This window comes from Silene latifolia, chromosome 5 (assembly GCF_048544455.1).
Source record: "Silene latifolia isolate original U9 population chromosome 5, ASM4854445v1, whole genome shotgun sequence".
NCBI classification, from domain to species: domain Eukaryota; kingdom Viridiplantae; phylum Streptophyta; class Magnoliopsida; order Caryophyllales; family Caryophyllaceae; genus Silene; species Silene latifolia.
In genome coordinates, this window is record NC_133530.1 from 20,086,275 (window position 1) to 20,104,123 (window position 17,849).

A 17,849-nucleotide genomic window follows, 5' to 3' on the forward strand; every position below is an offset into this window, starting at 1 on the left:
GATTAATTATAGATGATATTTAGCGCGTGTTTTACAGCAACCAAATATTTAAGATCTTCCAACTTTGAAAGTTACAGTAGCAGAACAGAGTAAAACTATAATAAAACGGATATTTTGTAGGAGTTTTGGTATCGATTTTGAGATACCGGGAAGGACTTATCAAACCCGCCAAGGCAAATATATTTGAACTCATCGTCGCTTCTCGCTTGTAACATAATTTGCTTGTTTCTACCATCTTAATAAATAAAAAGACGAGTAGGCAGTTTAAAGAACCATTTTACTTTAATTCGACACAACAATGATAGAGAAAATAATAGCGTCGTCATTTTATTATTGTAAATAAAAAGCAGAAACAAAAATAGAAAGAGTGGAAACCAATTAGTGGCATTATATTGTGGACTCTTCATCGGAATCATCGCCTTCAATAATATACTTTCTCCATTTCTTACCTTTTTCAATCGCTCGGGGTTGGTGGAGGAATCCATAATGATTGAAATCGTGTTGTCGAGAGATCTCCCGTGTCTAAAATAGGTGTTATAGATCCGTCTTTCAAATCAAACACCCTTAAATCATCTGCTATATAAACCGAATCTGGCTTTAACCCACCAGGACCACATTGCTCAACTGGTACGGAAAACGAGTCACTTCCTTGCCCTATGAAAAACGCGTGATCTTCAAGCTTTTTCGTATAACTCATCTTCCCACCGACCAAATCAAACCTAAACACGTCCACTGCACGCGTCTGAGGAACGCCTAGCTCCCTATTGTGGTGCCTTACTACGAGGTACAATACCGGGTCTCCTCGCCCACCCTCGTCTCCAGTCAACACCAAATATCACTACAAGAAAACAGCTGCTTAGCGACCAACCATGGCGACCAAGCGTATATTAGTTTCTAACTCGCAACCAATTATTTTTTAGTCGCTAATTAGAGACCATTTTGCTATTAGTTGCTAAGTTGGTCACAATTTAGCGACTTAATGTCCATTTGTTGCTAAATTAGTTGCCCTTTAACAACCATTCTATATTTAGTTGCTAATTTAGTTGCTAAGTTGCAACTATTTTATACAGTAATTAGTTTCTAACTTAATTACCATAAAACTAATTTGCATTTCATGTTATTTTTTTTATTTTTTTATTTTTTTTTTTGACAATTTTTTTTTTTAAATGTTACTCCCTCCTATTCCGAATAAGTGTCCCATTTGGACAATGACACGAAAATTAAGGAATATAGTTAAAATAATGAAAATTATTGTATAGGGGTAAGAATATATGAGTTAAATACTGAAAAGTATTGAATATGATGGGTTATGGGTGATTTGGGTGGTAAATAAAGAAAAGAGTTAAGGGTAGGAAAGTAAAAAAATCATGTCCAAATATGACAAATGGGACAGTTATATGAATAGACGGAAATGGCAAATGGGACAGTTATTTAAAATAAGAGGGAGTATGTGTTTTGGTGGGAGTCTAAAGACACCATTTAGGCGGCAGTTTTCCCCCCCAAAACTTATTATTTCCCTCCACAATAAAAAAAGAAAAATAGAAAATTAGAACCTACAAAGTTCTTAGCCGCATAATCACCTACATAATTCATTTGGTTCTTAGCACAATCCCCTTCTTCGTTGCTATTCTTTGGATTGTCAGGTATCTACTAACTTTTTTTCTAGTACTCTTTAATTTGTCCCTCTCATTCTCAATTTCAGTCTATTGAAATTCATATTTAATTAGGGTTCATAGTCCTAAGAAAAAAAGATGTTGTCTATCTAGAATACAGATATTTTAGTCTTGTTTTCAGTTTACAATTTGTTGTCTGAAATTCCTATGTCTAATTAGGAAACTAAAATTGCATGCTTGAGATTGATAATTAAACTTGTCATTACCTGTAAAGCACATGTCTTTCCGTCTGATTCTAGTATTTGAGTTCAGAATTGTTCCTCAAATTGGTTTGTCTTTTTCTGTTTGTTAAGTTGTTAGTAATTTTTTTATGCTTTTGATAGTTACATCTAAACCTTTGTTGTTCTATTATACTCTTTGTTGGAATTTATATGTCTAGTGTCCAAGATGGTTGATCGGGAGTGGATGTACAATAGACTAGATGAAGATGGTTATCTTAGAAATGAGTTTGTTGCTGGGGTAGATACTTTTATAAAGTATGCTTGTAACCAGGAAAATTTTAAACAATACCCTTTATTAAAATGCCCTTGTTCTAATTGCTGGAATAAGCCATATATGGAAGTTGACTCAGTTAAATTACACTTATATAAGAATGGGTATCGTGATAACTACTCTTGTTGGAGTTGTCATGGTGAAACATACATAGAAGCTCAGTCAAGTAGTGCAGTAAGGAGTCAGTTAAACCCTTATCGAGATATGGTCATGGATTCATATGTCCCAATAAGTGAAGTGTCCATTGACGAGGGTTTAGAAGATGGTGAAGAGCCTCCGAACCAACAAGCAAGACGGTTTTTTGATATGTTAAAAAATGCGGAGAAACCTTTATATGATGGTTGCAAGAAATCTTTGTTGTCAATGGCCTCAAGGATGATAAATTTGAAGTGTGAATTCAACATTCCTCATCGTGCAATAGATGGTTTTGCTTCTTTTGTGAAAGAAGCATGCCCAGATAATAATTTAATGACGGAATCATTTTATGCTACCAGAAAGTTAGTAAAGGGTCTTGAACTTCCACATATTAAGATTGATGTATGTCGCGAAGGGTGTGTCTTGTTTTGGAACGAAAATGCTCATTTGGAGAAATGTGGTTCATGTGATGCTGAACGATTTAAAAAAAAAGCGAATGGTAAGCTTATTCCTGAAGAATTTATGATATATTTCCCAATCACAGCTAGACTGCAGAGGCTGTACGCAGCTAAAAGCACAGCTTCTTATATGAGTTGGCATAGTGAGTATCCACAAAACAATGAAACGATGTCACATCCACGCGACGGTGAGGCGTGGAAACACTTTGATGCCACATATCCCGATTTTGCTGCTGAACCACGCAATGTGAGACTTGGATTATGCACGGATGGATTCAATCCATTTGGAAAATTTGGGAATTACTCATGTTGGCCAGTTATTCTTGCACCGTATAATCTGCCCCCGTTACTTTGCATGAAAAGGCAGACCTTGTTTCTAAGTATGATTATTCCTGGTCCAAAAAATCCAAAAGGGAAGCTTGATGTATATTTGCAGCCTTTAGTTGAAGAATTGAAGCACTTGTGGAATGTTGGGGCAATCACTTACGATGCTTCCAAAAAGAGAAATTTTAATATGAAAGCAGCACTCTTGTGGACTATTAGTGATTTTCCCGCATACGGCATGCTTTCGGGTTGGAGTACGGCGGGAAGGTTGGCATGTCCCTATTGCATGGAGAAATCAAAGTCTTTCTATCTTAAACATAGCCAAAAACAAACTTGGTTTGATTGTCATCGACCATTTCTACATCCAGATCATGTGTTTCGCAACAATAAAAGTAGTTTTGTGAAAAACAAAGTAGATCACTCCACACCTCCACCAAGGCTAGATGGAGAAGATATTTGGAAGCGTGTGTCAGACTTGCCTAAAGCTACTGAGTATAATCATTCATGCGAGAAAAGTGCCAAGCACAATTGGACAAAACAAAGTATACTCTGGGAACTTCCATATTGGAGCAAACTTCTAATTCGCCATAATTTAGATGTAATGCATATCGAGAAGAACTTTTTCGATCAACTTATTAACACAATAATGGATGTTAAGGGTAAAACCAAAGATACCAAGAAGACAAGAAAAGATTTAGCAGTTCATTGTAAGCGTCGAAAGTTACACCTTCATGACAACTCGAAAGAGACAATGCCTCATGCTCCTTTTGTGTTGTCCAAGGAGAAAAGGAAAGTTCTTTGCAAATGGGTACTCGACCTTAGGTTTCCTGACGGTTATGCGTCTAATCATCACAAACATTTTACTACCTTTCTTAATTTTATCTATTTGTGAAAGTCTTATTGATAGTCATTCTGTTTGAAAGGGTATTTGAGACGGAGTTGAAAAAATTACATCCGCGAGTACGTCCTAATGAGATATGGGACAAGTTTGCAGACCAATTTCCGGAATGGTTAAAACAATATGTAAGTATATTACCTTACCTTAGAACGTTACATTTGTACTATCTTATAATATTTACTTCGATAATGTTTTCATATATACTCCGACAATTGTAGGTTACAAAGTCGGAACATATCAAGACAGATCTTATTAAGACCCTTGCCATCGGTCCTTACAAATCTGTACGAAGATATGATCATTACTACATTAATGGTTATAATTTTCATACTTACTCTTATGGGAAGAACAAGGCCACGATGAATTATGGCGTATGCGTGAGGAGCTTGCAAGGATCAAATTACTATGGGATTCTGCAGGATGTGTTTGAGTTGGTTTATAGTGGAGAAACAAGAAGTTATAAGACAATATTGTTTAAATGTGACTGGTTTGACTCGGGTAATGGTACAAAAGTGCATCCACAGTACAAACTTGTTGAGGTGAATCACACTAAAAAGTATTCCAAGTACGATCCATTTGTTTTGGCTTTTCAAGTTCAACAGGTATATTTTGCGCCTTACCCAAGCCTTAAGAAAGACAAAGATTGTTGGTGGGCTGTGTTCCCGGTGAAAGTGAGATCAACAATTGATATTCCTAAAGTCCAAATAGCATTCCAAGAAGAGGTCATCGATGACCCACCTTTGCTGTCGAATCCTAATGATGGTATGGACGAAATTGGGGTGAGGGATGGATTTGAAGAAGCGGTATTGCTTGATGAAAATGATGATGATGTTCAAATTGAGTTGGAAATAGATGAGGAGGACGAATTATTAGCTGATAATGAAACGAGTAGTGATGAGTTTGAAAGTGACGACTTTGAAGAGAGTCTTTCTGATTAAGATGCTGTAGATGCTTAAGTTTTTTTATGTTTTGGACAGTCATTTATGTTACTTTATTTGTCTGCTTTATTTATTCACATTTCGCATTATTAAAGTACCATTGCACTCGGTTATGTTACGTACTTCATTTGTGTGTTCATTTGTGTTATTTTTTTATAAGATTTAATGATTATGCCTGCCTTTTGGAAAGATAGATGGTTGGTCGTATGAATAGGTTACGAGGTAACATGGATGAACAATCAGGCGAGGAAGAAGAGGATGACGAGACTCAAGAACCGACCCAGCCCCTTAATGTGGAGCATGTTGTAGAAGAACAATCTGCCAATGAGATTTCTGACACTTGTGGAAATCCAGCGTCTGCCTTAGTTCTTGAACCTGATGGACTATGGTAATATTCATCGTCTTTACTGTACTTCTGTTTACTTCTCATAAATTGTCTATTCTTTAGGTTGTTTGCGGTATTAAATTTGCAGGTTCCATGAAAATTCAGTTGTTCAAGTTATAACTGACGGCATTCAATCGTATTATCATGCACCTTACACTTGTTGGAAAAATGCATCAGGCATTGCGAAAGGTCAATGGTGGAGATTTTTCAGGGTATGAATAATTTGTAGCTCGGTGGTGGAAATTATTTACACCTTCCTTTTTCTAACATATTTGATACATATCCTTGGTGTTAATTTATTAATGACAGGAAAAATTCAAATGGAACGAAAGATACTCACATGCAGTGAAGGCTCAGTTCAACAAGAAAGGTGGCGATCGGCTCAAGGACATGGTGAATAAGGCAGACAAGGTGCCCATGCATAAAACTATTTTTTGGATGTCGACAACAATTAGGCAAAAGCTTAAAAAGGTTAAATCCACCCCGGAGTTTAAGAAGAAATCAGAACAATGTCTACACAATAGAATGGGTGGACCAAAGGCTGGCACAAAGCACTGTCAAGGTTCAATATCATCTATGCAAATAGCTAAGAAAATGGTAAATCGAAATGTCTAAACTTGAATTCAAATTTCATGTAAATTACTGATAAAAGCTTAGTTCTAAAGATTCATTTACATGTCCAGATGAAAGATAATGGAAAATTTCCAACTCTAGCTGAAGTTTTTGTGAGAACACATCAAAGGCCAAAAGAGAAGTCTTTTTGTGATCCCCGAGCAGCAAAGCTAAATGTGAGGTTCTTAAATACTTATATTGATAAGTAACTACCTAGGACCATGTCAATCTGAAAAATATTCTTATACGTGTTGACTGTGATTTGTTGTGTAGGATGATTATGAGGCTGAGGTTGCTGCCACTGAAGAAAACGGCGAAATTTCTAACTCAGCTAAGAATGACATATTCGTAAAGAATTCAGGTGGATTTTCACGTCAAGGGAACCTCTATGGAGCTGGAAACAGTGTGAGTTTATTTTTTGACCGTCTAAGTGGGTCATCCAAGAACTTAAGGCAAGCAACCCCGAGTGTAGTATCAGTACTTGAAGAACAACTTGCATTGACAACTCAACAACTTACATCCACTACCAAAGAGTTGGAAGATACTAAGCGACAACTTGCCGAAGAAAAGAAAAAGACAGATGGACATGGAAATGACTTGGCTAGTCACAAGAAATTGATTGAGGGACTATATGATGCACTAAATGGGATGTCTCAAGATATGCGTAAGTGCGCTCCCAGCCAGTTCGAAAGCCAACAAGCTTAAGTGCTACTTTGTCTAGGTACTCTTATTCCTGAGCTAATAATTTTTAGTATATATAACACTTAATTGGAAGGCCTCTGCAACTTTTTGGTACAAGGAGGAAGAATTTGAAGCATTCAGCAACTTTTTGGTATATATAAGGGGGAAGAACTTTAACATTCTTGGATTTTCAAGAAGTTTTAACATTCGTACATGCTAGCCGTCACTTTTTGATGTAAGGAGGTAGAATTTGAAGGCTTCAACAACTTTTGTGAAGTACTAAGATTAAGGAAGAATTATTGCCTATCTTTTGTAATGTGATACAATAGCTACTATTGTAAATCTTTTTATATATGATATTTATCTTTATTTTGACTACTTTTGGTGTATTTAAGATTTGATTTATAAATGGGTACAATGAGAGTGGTCTTTCTCAAGCCTCTAATCGCATTTTAATTAGTAACCAACTAATGATATGTGGTTGAGAATTTGCGACTAAAAGAATAATTGGTTGCACTTTAGAAACTAAAAAATTTAGTTGCCAATCAGCAACCAAAAACCTGTTGGTCGTACATTAGCGACCATTGATATATTTGGTTGCTAAATTGCGTCCAATGAAATTGGTCTCTAATTAGCAACTACATCATTATTTGGTTGCAAATTAGCTACTATATAATTTAGTTGCTAATTAGCGACTATTTTTGCGACTAACCCCATTTTGCGACCGAGCCTACAGCAACTGCCTAAAAATAGTCGCAAGTTGGTCGCTAAACTCATTTTGCGACCAAATATAGGAGCTTAGCGACCAACTGTGTTGGTTGCTAATGAGCTGTTTTCTTGTAGTGTATCTATCCTGATGACACCGCGCCCTCAACTCTCTCTCAAAGGTCTCAATCTCATAACTAGAATCAAACACTACATTAATCCGAGAAGTAACATTTATACCATCAAAAGTTATATCCCATAGTTCAACAACCCATGGACCGTGTTCATTACCATCACACGAAAGCTTATAAACAGTTTTAGTCTTCAAACAATATACAATAGGTGGATCGTCCTTGTGGAATAGGTTCGGGTACCTAGTCCAATAAGGGTAGTCAAGTGATTCAATGTAAAAATCATGGAAGTTGTTAGGGGTTGGATTTTGAGGATAACAAAGAAATGTTTCAACACTGCCGACATTAGTGTAAAATCGGGTCGACGAGTGAAGATGATTAGAAGATTTGTAGATGCTGCACTTGTCATCATTCTCTTGTCTACCATAGATACCAAATTTCTGTCCCCCGCCAGCGTGGGGATACCCGAGATACATCTTTCCACCATCGCAGATATATGCAAGTGACCCGCGACTTGATCCAACGCATAATACGCCAATATCGATACAGTACGCAAGCATTCTTTGAAGCTTGACAAGTCTTTTGTCTACAATGTTGTAGAAATTGTCAAAGTCTACAAACGATGATTCACTCATATCAGTCGGTACCCGTAGCCATGGTGTTGGTGTCGGTGGTAATACTATTGTCGAGAACCGCCTCGTGGCAGTTGTCGTGCTGGTATGGGTGACGGGGATAATATGCTTTAGTGCTCTTCGCGCAAAAGCTATGCCTGCCATTGTATGTTTGCACTCTAAATTTCTCCTATGTGGGATTTTATGAGAAGATATTGAAAATTTCCGTAATTTGTATAAATATCTTTTAAAGATATTATCTTATTATCACCTAGAATATAAAATTTATCAAAACAAATATCTAAAATATATCTAAATTTTACAATTCAGCAGATATAGAAAATTTTCGTAAATTTGCATAAATATCTTTATGAAAAGATATAGGCCCTGTTTGGTAAACAACGGATTAATTTCAGCATAAGCAGATTGCAAAAGTAGATTATAAATGGCAGATTTTATCAGAAGGTTTGACTAACATATTATAATTAGCAGAATTAATTTGGGTGTTTGGTAATTGGCAAATTACGATTAGTAGATTGTTAGTTTTCTTTGTAAAATGGAAAAAAAATTCCTGTTTTACAATATGCTAACCAATATCTTTGGGTAAAAGATATTGTAAAACAAAGATATTGACCCCAAATATGCTGTTTCAATATGCTGTTTACCAAACACTAAAATTAGCATATTGATTGGTCAAACATGCTAAAACCCTTGAATATGCTAAAAATTGGCCAATATGCCATTTACCAAACAGCGTCATAGAAAATTTCCGTAATTTGTATAAATATCTTTTAAAGATAATCATACTACGACCTAGAATATAAAAAAAATATCTATAACTTATACTCGACCCAATTAACCCGTTTTAGAGGTCTAATATAAAGTACTCCATAATCGCTTACCCTAGAAATACTTATCATCTTCCATGTGAAAAGAAATCACTATGGCTCTACGCAACATTCTGAATAATTGTCTCCACAAATCAAAACCGTATCGCCAATTTTCATCATCAACATTAATTTCTAAAAACTTGTACAAGCCATCATTGCCAATTTTATCAACACCATGGCTAATGCTTTCCCCGGACGTTAAAGACGGTCCGAATGGTCCAACTGATAACTACTTGAATATTATCGACAAATCAATTGTCAAGATGGACCGTCCGATAGCACATGGGAGCGTTCCATTCAACACAAAGTGTGTAGGATCGGCCAAAGGGTGGGTTGCATTCGATTGTGATTCGGATGGTAGTGTATTCCTGGCTAACCCGTACGCTGAAGCGCGTTGTCACAAGTTACCAAAACTTTCCAGGAATCCAATATATAGAGAAGGGTTACATTTTACTCTGGCCGGTGATCCAATGTCAAACAACTTTGAACTTATAACGGAAGTGAAGGAAGAAATGTTTTATCGATTACGTCTAGCAGCGTATAACAGGAAGACGAACAATCTGTACAAATTACACTTTGAGGACTCTGGGAAGCTCCGACTTATTACCAGTTTGTATCCTTTTGGGGATGATGAAACCAGGGAAAACGAACGTGTTTTTTCTCTGTTTTTGGATCCGGAAGTTATCAATAAATATGTGTGTGAGGATTCATGGGACCATAGTGTCGAGAAATACCTGGCGGTAACTGAAGAAAATAATCCTCGTCTGTTTTTAATCATTAGGCATTTAGCTAAAGAGGATGAGGTTCAATGCGAGACTAAAGATATTGAACTGTTTATGATTGATTTAGAGGGCGACGGGAAGGTGGAATGTGTAAAGTCCATAGGTGATCAGGCGCTTTTCATAGGAAGAAATAGCGAGCCGTTTTTCATCTCAACTCGCGAATGCTCAGGGCTCAAGTCGAATTGTGTGTATGTTGCTGAGGATCTTGGTTACTACGACTTGGAAACGAAATGTATAACACCATTTCTTTCACTTGGTGATCTTACCAACATTCGTCCTCAAGTTTACTGGGTTGCTCCTCCCTCTATTGCTTGATGTTTTTCAAACATGGGCATAAATCCCAAAATCCGTATAATATACTTCCTCCAATTCAACTAGTTGTTCACGTTTGATTAAAATACTTTGTGCAAGATAATAAAAACGTTTAGTAATGCCTTTTGATTTTATGCTTGTTTCTAGCTAGTTATTGCATCAAGATTGAATTTGTGCTTTTATCCTTCGGTCTTATTTCTTAGGTGGCCATCGCATTTTTAAAACCTGTTCTCATGAGTACATATTGGGAAATTAGCGATTCATACGACTGAGTATTTTTGAATTGAGAAAGACGTTGACATAGTCGCTCCACAAATTAGTTACTTGTTAAACATAACCATGGCCACGCTATTTGATGGAAATACAAGTTTGGCCCAAGTTTTTCAAGCTACTGTGCAGGTTCGCTTAGAACAAAAGCATGTGCATATGTCATATGAAAATTTACGGAGTAGAAAATATTTTAAATTGTGAAAATAAATCAGTGCAAAGTACGTAGAAGTTTACTAGTTTCGATATCATATATATTAAGCACGTCTAATCTTCTAAGAAATGAACATAATACATTTAATACGGTGTATGGCTTACTGCACTATTGATTTTGTGACCACAAGAACCGTGGCGAAGTCAAAATTCTTATTTATGTTGTGAAACATTCAACAAGGCCGAATTACTAACAGTAAGAAAATCTAAAGAAATCAGGAATTAATGAGCAGAGACAGTTACTTAATTCATATGTAATCGGGTTACTTAGTCTACCGGAATTTCAGCAAAGACGGGTCTTATTGTGTCTCTTCGGTGTACCACTTGATTAGATGGGCGAAAACAGAATCAGTTACTTAATTCATATGTAATCGAGTTTCTTAGTCTTCCCTCAATTCAAGCTCGAACTGCGGCTGATATTCTCATAGTTCAACAGCTTAATTATGTTGCTTTTACTCTCTCAATTTTCTTATAATCATTTAGATTCACGTATTCACATATACATATATCAAATCAATAAGCGTGATAGTAACTGTCTAAAATAGTCTTAAATGAGTAGTACGGTAATATTTTATGCGCAGCCGAGTGGAGGGGCTTACTTTGTATCAATCCATTGAGTATCCGCCATGAAAAGCCAATGGAGATTCAGACATAATAGTAAATGATGAAAGATAAGTATAAAAAACAATTGACAAAACAGGAATAAGGAGATCAAAGATAAGTGTAAACACAAATACATAATCAAAGAAATAATTAAACATTTAAGCAAATGATTCAAATGACCCTATGGCGGCTATGGGCTCTATAGCCTCTATTCCACTCAATTTCCTTTTTCTCGTGCCATCTCTTACCATCTTCAATCTGCTCGGGTGTTGGTGGAGGAATCCAAAATGATTGAAATCGTGTCATCGAGAGATCCCCTGTGTCTAGAATAGGTGTTATGGACCCGTCTTTCAAATCAAACACCCTTAAATCATCTGCTATATAAACCGAATCTGGCTTTAACCCACCAGGACCACATTGCTCAACTGGTACTGCAAATGAGTCACTTCCTTGGCCTATGAAAAACGCGTGATCATCAAGCTTTGTCGTATAACTCATCTTCTCCCCAACCAAATCAAACCTAAACACGTCTATAGCACGCGTCTGAGAAACGCCTAGCTCCCTATTGTGGTGCCTTACAACCAGGTACAAAACCGGGTCTCCTCGCCCACCCTCGTCTCCAGTTAACACCAAATATCTATCTTGATGACACTGAGCCCTCAATTCCCTATCAAAGGTCTCAATCTCATAACTAGAATCTAGCGCTACATTAATCCGAGAAGTTACATTTATGCGATCACCAGGGATATCCCATAGTTCAACAACCCATGGTCCGTGTTCATTACCATAACGGGAAAGTTTATAAACCGTTTTAGTCTTCTCACAATACACAATAGGTGGATCGTCCTTGTGGAATAGGTTAGGGTACCTAGTCCAAACCCAATTAGAAGGGTAATCATCATCCCATTGAACATAAAAATCATGGTAGTTGTGAGGGGTTGGATTTTTAATGTGATACCTCGGATAACAAAGAAACGTGTTAAGATTTCCGACTTTAGTGTAAAATCGGGCCGAGGATTGAAGATCGCTATAAGATTTGCTGTCGAAATCTGGGGGTTCATACTCATCGTAGAATTTGTACTAATTATGGCACTTGTGACTCCCGCCAGCGTGTGGAAATCCGAGATACATCTGCAGTCCCTGATCGCAGATAAATACGAGTGACCCGCGACTTGATCCAATGCATAATGTATGTAAATTGATACAGTATGCCTTCCTTCTGTCAAGCTTGACAAATCTCTTGTCTACAATGTTGTAGAAATTGTCAAAATCAACAAATGAGGGTTGACCCATATCGGTCGGTACCCATAGCCATGGTGTTGGTGTTTGTGTCTGTGGCAATGCAAATGTCAAGAACCGTCTCGCAGTTTTTGTCGTGCTTGTACGGGTCAAAGGGGTAACATACTTTAGTGCTCTTCGCGCGAAAGCAACGCCTGCCATTGTATTGTATGTTTGCACCGGCACTACTCTAGATTTCTCCTTTGAGGGATTTTTTTGAGAAGATTTACGTGATTTTTATAAATATCTTTTAAATATCTTTTAAGATATTTAACGGAGTATATTATCATGTGGGCCTATTATCAGTTGGAGTATAATATCATGTGGGCATACCCAGAATAACCAGCTCGACGGGTTAGGTTCGGGTCAAACGAATTCGGGTCGGGTCAGTTCAGGTTTGTCAAATTATCGGTTAATTCGGGTTGGGTCAGATCCTTTCGGGTTTCCAGGCCGGGTCGGGTATGTTTGTCGGGTTGTTTTCGGGTCAAGCGGGTCGGGTTGTTTCGGGGCGGGTCATTTTCGGGTAAATGATTAAGAGAAAAAAAGGCATTTCAAATGTTTTGGGTTCAATTAAAGTTACGTTTTATCGGGTCATTTTCGGGTTGAGAGTTTCGATTGGATCGTTTTGGGATGGGTCTGTTACAGGTCTATGAAAGCTTGGGCCATTTTCGGGTCGGGTCAGGTCAATTTGGGCTTCGGGCGTCAGTCGGACACGACCCTTCGAGTCAGTTTCCAATTTCAGTCTAGGGTCAGCATTTTCGGGTCGGGTTAATCGGACTGGGTTAATTTTACCAGGTCTAAGCTCGACCCGATTAACCCATTTTCTAGGTCTAAAATAAACTCCATAATCGCTTACCCTAGAACTGTAACGAAAAAGAAAAAAAAAAATCATCTTTCACTTGAAAAGAATTCATGATGGCTCTACGCTACATTCTCAATCATCATTGTGTCCACAAATTAAAACCGCATCGACAATTCTCATCATCGACATTAATTTCCAAGAACTTGTACAAGTCATCTTTGCCAATTTTATCGACACCATGGCTAATGCTTCCCCCTGATGTTAAAGACGGTCCGAATGGTCCAACTGATAACTACTTGAATATAATCGACAAATCAATTGTCAAGATCGACCGTCCGAAAGCACATGGGAGCATTCTATTTAACACAAAGTGCGTAGGGTCGGCTAAAGGGTGGGTTGCCTTCCAATGGGATTTGGATGGTTGTCTGTTCCTGGCTAACCCGTACACTGAAGCGCATTGTCTCAAGTTACGAGCCTGTTCCGACTTTCCAAAATATAGAGAAGGGTTACAATTTACACTGGCTGGTGATCCATTGTTAAATAACTATTCACTCTTAGCAGAGGAGCGAGACTCGTTTGATAGATTGTATCTAACTGCGTATAACAGGAAGGCGGACACTGTGTACATATTTAACACTTATTGGCATACATACTCTCGGGAGCCAGAAGATTATATCAGCCTTATTACCAGGCCGCATTTTAAAAAGGAAAACACATGTATTTTTTCTTTGTTTTTGGATCCGAATGTTATATATAAATTTGTGCGTAAGGATTCATGGGTCGTTAAGATTGAGAGATACCTGGTGGTAGCCCAAGAAAATAATCCTCGTCTGTTTCTGGTCATTAGGCATTTAGCTAAAGATGTTGATCATGAGGTTCAATGCGAGACTAAAGATATCAAATTATTTGAGATTGATTTAGAGGGCGACAGGGAGGTGAAATGTGTTGAGTCCATAGGTGATAAGGCGCTCTTCTTAGGAAGAAATAGCGAGCCGTTTTTCATTTCAACTAGGGATTGTTCAGGGCTCAAGTCGAATTGTGTGTATCTTGCTGAAGATCTCGGTTACTATGACTTGGAAACGAAATGTATAACACCATTTCTTTCTCTTGGCGATCTTCCCAACATTCGTCCTCAAGTTTACTGGGTTGCTCCTCCCTATAAGCCATATTCCGTATAATATATTCCCTTAAGTTCATTCAACAAGTTGTTTACGTTTCATTAAAATACTCATGATAGAAAAATAAAAACGTTTAGGAATGCCTTTGGATTTTATGCTTATTTCTAGCTAGTTATTGCATCAAGATTGAATTTGTGTTTTTTTGGCTTTATTCCGTATGTTCTTCGGAATATGTTTTGTTTTGCTTTGCATTAGTAACTTGTTCTCATATGATTGATACAAATATGTAATGTGATATTTATCGATTCTTACTACATACTGAGCTAGTACACCGTATTTTTTAATTAAAAAACAGGTTGATGAAAATTCACCCACAAATCAGTTACTTGTAATACATAGGCTCCGTTTGGCACGACACTTCAGGTAGCTTATTTGACCAAAGTAGCTTATTTGACCAAAATTTCAGCTACCTGATTTTTTTACAAGTGTTTGGCAAGTCGCTTATTTGGTCAAATAAGGTACCTGAAATGAAATGCTATCTCAGGTTGCATTTGAAAAATCAGGTACCTGAAATGACTTATTTTCCATTTGGTACCTCTTTATTCTATAATATTAAAAAAAATTCATATCCTTTTACGTCATTTTACCAAAATCAGCTACATTTTCAGCTAGTTTGCCAAACACATTTTTATATAATCAGTTAACTTATCAGCTCCTCCTTTTCAGGTTTCAGTTAACTTTTCAGTTTTCAGCTACCTTTTCAGGTAGTTTTGCCAAACAGAGCCATAGTCATGGACGCGCTACTGTAGTATCGTAGGTATTATCGGTTTTGAGCTTGTCTTAGGTAGCACAGAATCGTCTCGTTTCACACTAGGAGTAGGAGACCAAAGGAACCCGCCACATTCGCTATACTGTTAGGTCCTCCTATGCTTAGCTTTGGCCTGATTTGTGCTAGAATTGTTTCTACATTATATGGATTATTACTTATCAAAAAAAGAAGAGTTTATTAAATGTTACTGTGCTGGCGTGCTGCTCTCAAATCGATTACAACTTTTGAGAATCCGCTATGTAGTGTGATCTTCAAGCCAATTCCTACCAAATGGACGATACAAATCTTACATGAAATCGTATGCCAAATGCAATATTCGTTGTCCAATTTAATTAACAGATTCAAATGAAGTCGTATGCCAAACAGACACTGTAAGGCGGCCGTACTTACTTTGAGTGATTCTTCCACACAAATTAGTGTTCTTATTCTAGTGTATGATCCAAGTAGCCGTTTAATTCTCGTACTTTGAGTGATTCGCGTGAACTTATTCAGAGTGTTGTTCTTGTTCATGTCATCTATATCAAGTTCAAACTTCAGACCCAGCAAATCTACAGCTTGATTAATATCTCGTGTTTTCAATTAGCGATAATTGGTCATCACCTCCTCGTTCCACCCTCCACTAGACCTCTACATACCATCACTAATCACTCATCTCCTTCTCGTAGCTTTTCAATGTTGGCTATAAATATTTCATATAATTTGCTGACTATAGTATATTAGATGTAAAGTTATACTCCCTCTGTCCCGGTCATTTGTTGTCCTTTTCCATTTTTGGGTGTCTCAGTCATTTGTTGTCCTTTCTATTTTAAGAATGAACTTGATGAGTAATTTGATCATTCTCATTCAATTTGTTCCACTTGTCATTTAGTTATTGGCCCTCTCCTCTTTCCTTGGTCTTTGTGCCAAAACCAAAGGACAACAATTGACCGGGACGGAGGGAGTATGTGAGAATCAGTTACGCGTATTAACGGAACAGAAGAAGTACACCAAACAAATGACAAAACAGGAATAAGGAGAATGAAAGTCCGATAAATGCAAACGTACCCATGTCGGCCATGTGTAAACACAAATACATAATCAAAGAAATAATTCACGAAGTAACAATTAAGCAAATGAAATAATTCAAATGACCTATGGGCTGTAGTCACACTAGGATACCTTGTTCCATTTCTTACCTTTTTCAATCTGCTCGTGTGTTGGTGGAGGAATCCATAATGACTGAAATCGTGTCATCGAGAGATCCCCCATGTTTAGAATAGGTGTTATGGATCCATCTTTCAAATCAAACACCCTTAAATCATCTGCTATATAAACAGAATCCGGGTTCAACCCACCAGGACCACATTGCTCAACTGGTACAGCAAACGAGTCACTTCCTTGCCCTATGAAAAACGCGTGATCATCCAGGTTTGTAGTATAAATCATCTTCTGCCCGACCAAATCAAACCTAAACACGTCCACAGCACGCGTCTGAGGGGCGCCTAGCTCCCTATTATGATACCTTACAACAAGGTACAATACCGGGTCTCCTCGCCCACCCTTATCTCCGGTCAACACTAAATATCTATCCTGATGACACCGCGCCCTCAACTCCCTCTCAGAGGACTCGATCTCATAACTAGAATCTAGTGCTACATTAATCCGAGAAGAAACATTTATGCGACCACCAGGGGAATCCCATAGTTCAACAACCCATGGACCGTGTTCATTACCATAACATGAAAGTTTATAAACCGTTTTAGTCTTCAGACAATACACAATAGGTGGATCGTCCTTGTGGAAAAGGTTATGGTACCTAGTCCAAACCCAATCGTAAGTGTCATCATCAAACCATTGAACATAAAAATCATGGTAGTCCTTCGGGGTTGGTTTTTGAGGATTATACCTGGGATAACAAAGAAATGCGTTATCATCACCGTATTTATCGCCGAGTTTAGTGTAAAATCGAGTCGAGGAATGAACATCACTAAAACATTTGCCGTCAAATTCTTGGTTATCGTACTTTTTGTACTTGTAACCCCCGCCAGTGAGAGGAGACACGACATACATCTTTCCATATTGGCAGATAAATGCGAGTGTCCCGCGACTTGAACCAACGCATAATGTGTCATAATCGATGGAGTATGCATTCTCTATACTAAGCTTGACAAATCTCTTGTCTACAATGTTGTAGAAATTCTCAAAGTCAACAAACGATGACTCACTCATATCGGTCGGCACCCGTAGCCATGGTGTCGGTGTCGGTGTCTGTGGCAATGCAAATGTCAAGAACTGTCTCACGGTTGTTGTCGTGCTTGTACGGGTCAAGGGGATAACATGCTTTAGTGCTCTTCGTGCAAAAGCGATGCCTGCCATTGTATGTTTGCAGCCGTAGTACTCTAAATTTCTCCTTTGAGGGATTTTTTGTGAAGATTTAGAAAATATCTTTAAAAAAATATATATACTCGGTATATTCTACCCTTATGATCATATATATCCTATTAAAGAAAAGAGAAACCTAAAAATCCGTTTGCCAAAAAACCAGCGCCCGACCTGATTAACCCGTTTCCCAGGTCTAGTATAAAGTATCCGTAATCGCTTACCCTAAAACTGTAACGAAAGGGAAAAAAATACGTATCATCTTCCATGTGAAAACAAATCACCATGGCTCTAAGCAACATTATTCTTAATCATTGTGTCCACAAATTAAAACCGTATCGACAATTTTCATCA

The 17,849-nt window shown here is 37.6% G+C and overlaps 1 protein-coding gene across 1 annotated transcript; it reads left to right on the plus strand.

The window, feature by feature from the left end:
• Nucleotides 1–2,060: 2,060 nt before the first annotated feature.
• Nucleotides 2,061–4,918, plus strand: LOC141654985 (uncharacterized). The gene is made up of 2 exons (XM_074462089.1): nucleotides 2,061–3,890; nucleotides 4,199–4,918. Exons 1-2 carry the CDS (start codon nucleotides 2,061–2,063, stop codon nucleotides 4,916–4,918), a joined length of 2,550 nt encoding a protein of 849 aa, XP_074318190.1.
• Nucleotides 4,919–17,849: the final 12,931 nt, after the last annotated feature.

Bases quoted from the DNA above. Each gene is read 5' to 3' on its own strand.
- LOC141654985 (XM_074462089.1), top strand. From the start codon at position 2,061: ATGGTTGATCGGGAGTGGATGTACAATAGACTAGATGAAGATGGTTAT. The intron at 3,891-4,198 runs GTACTCGACCTT...CGACAATTGTAG, and splicing joins GGAAAGTTCTTTGCAAATGG to GTTACAAAGTCGGAACATAT.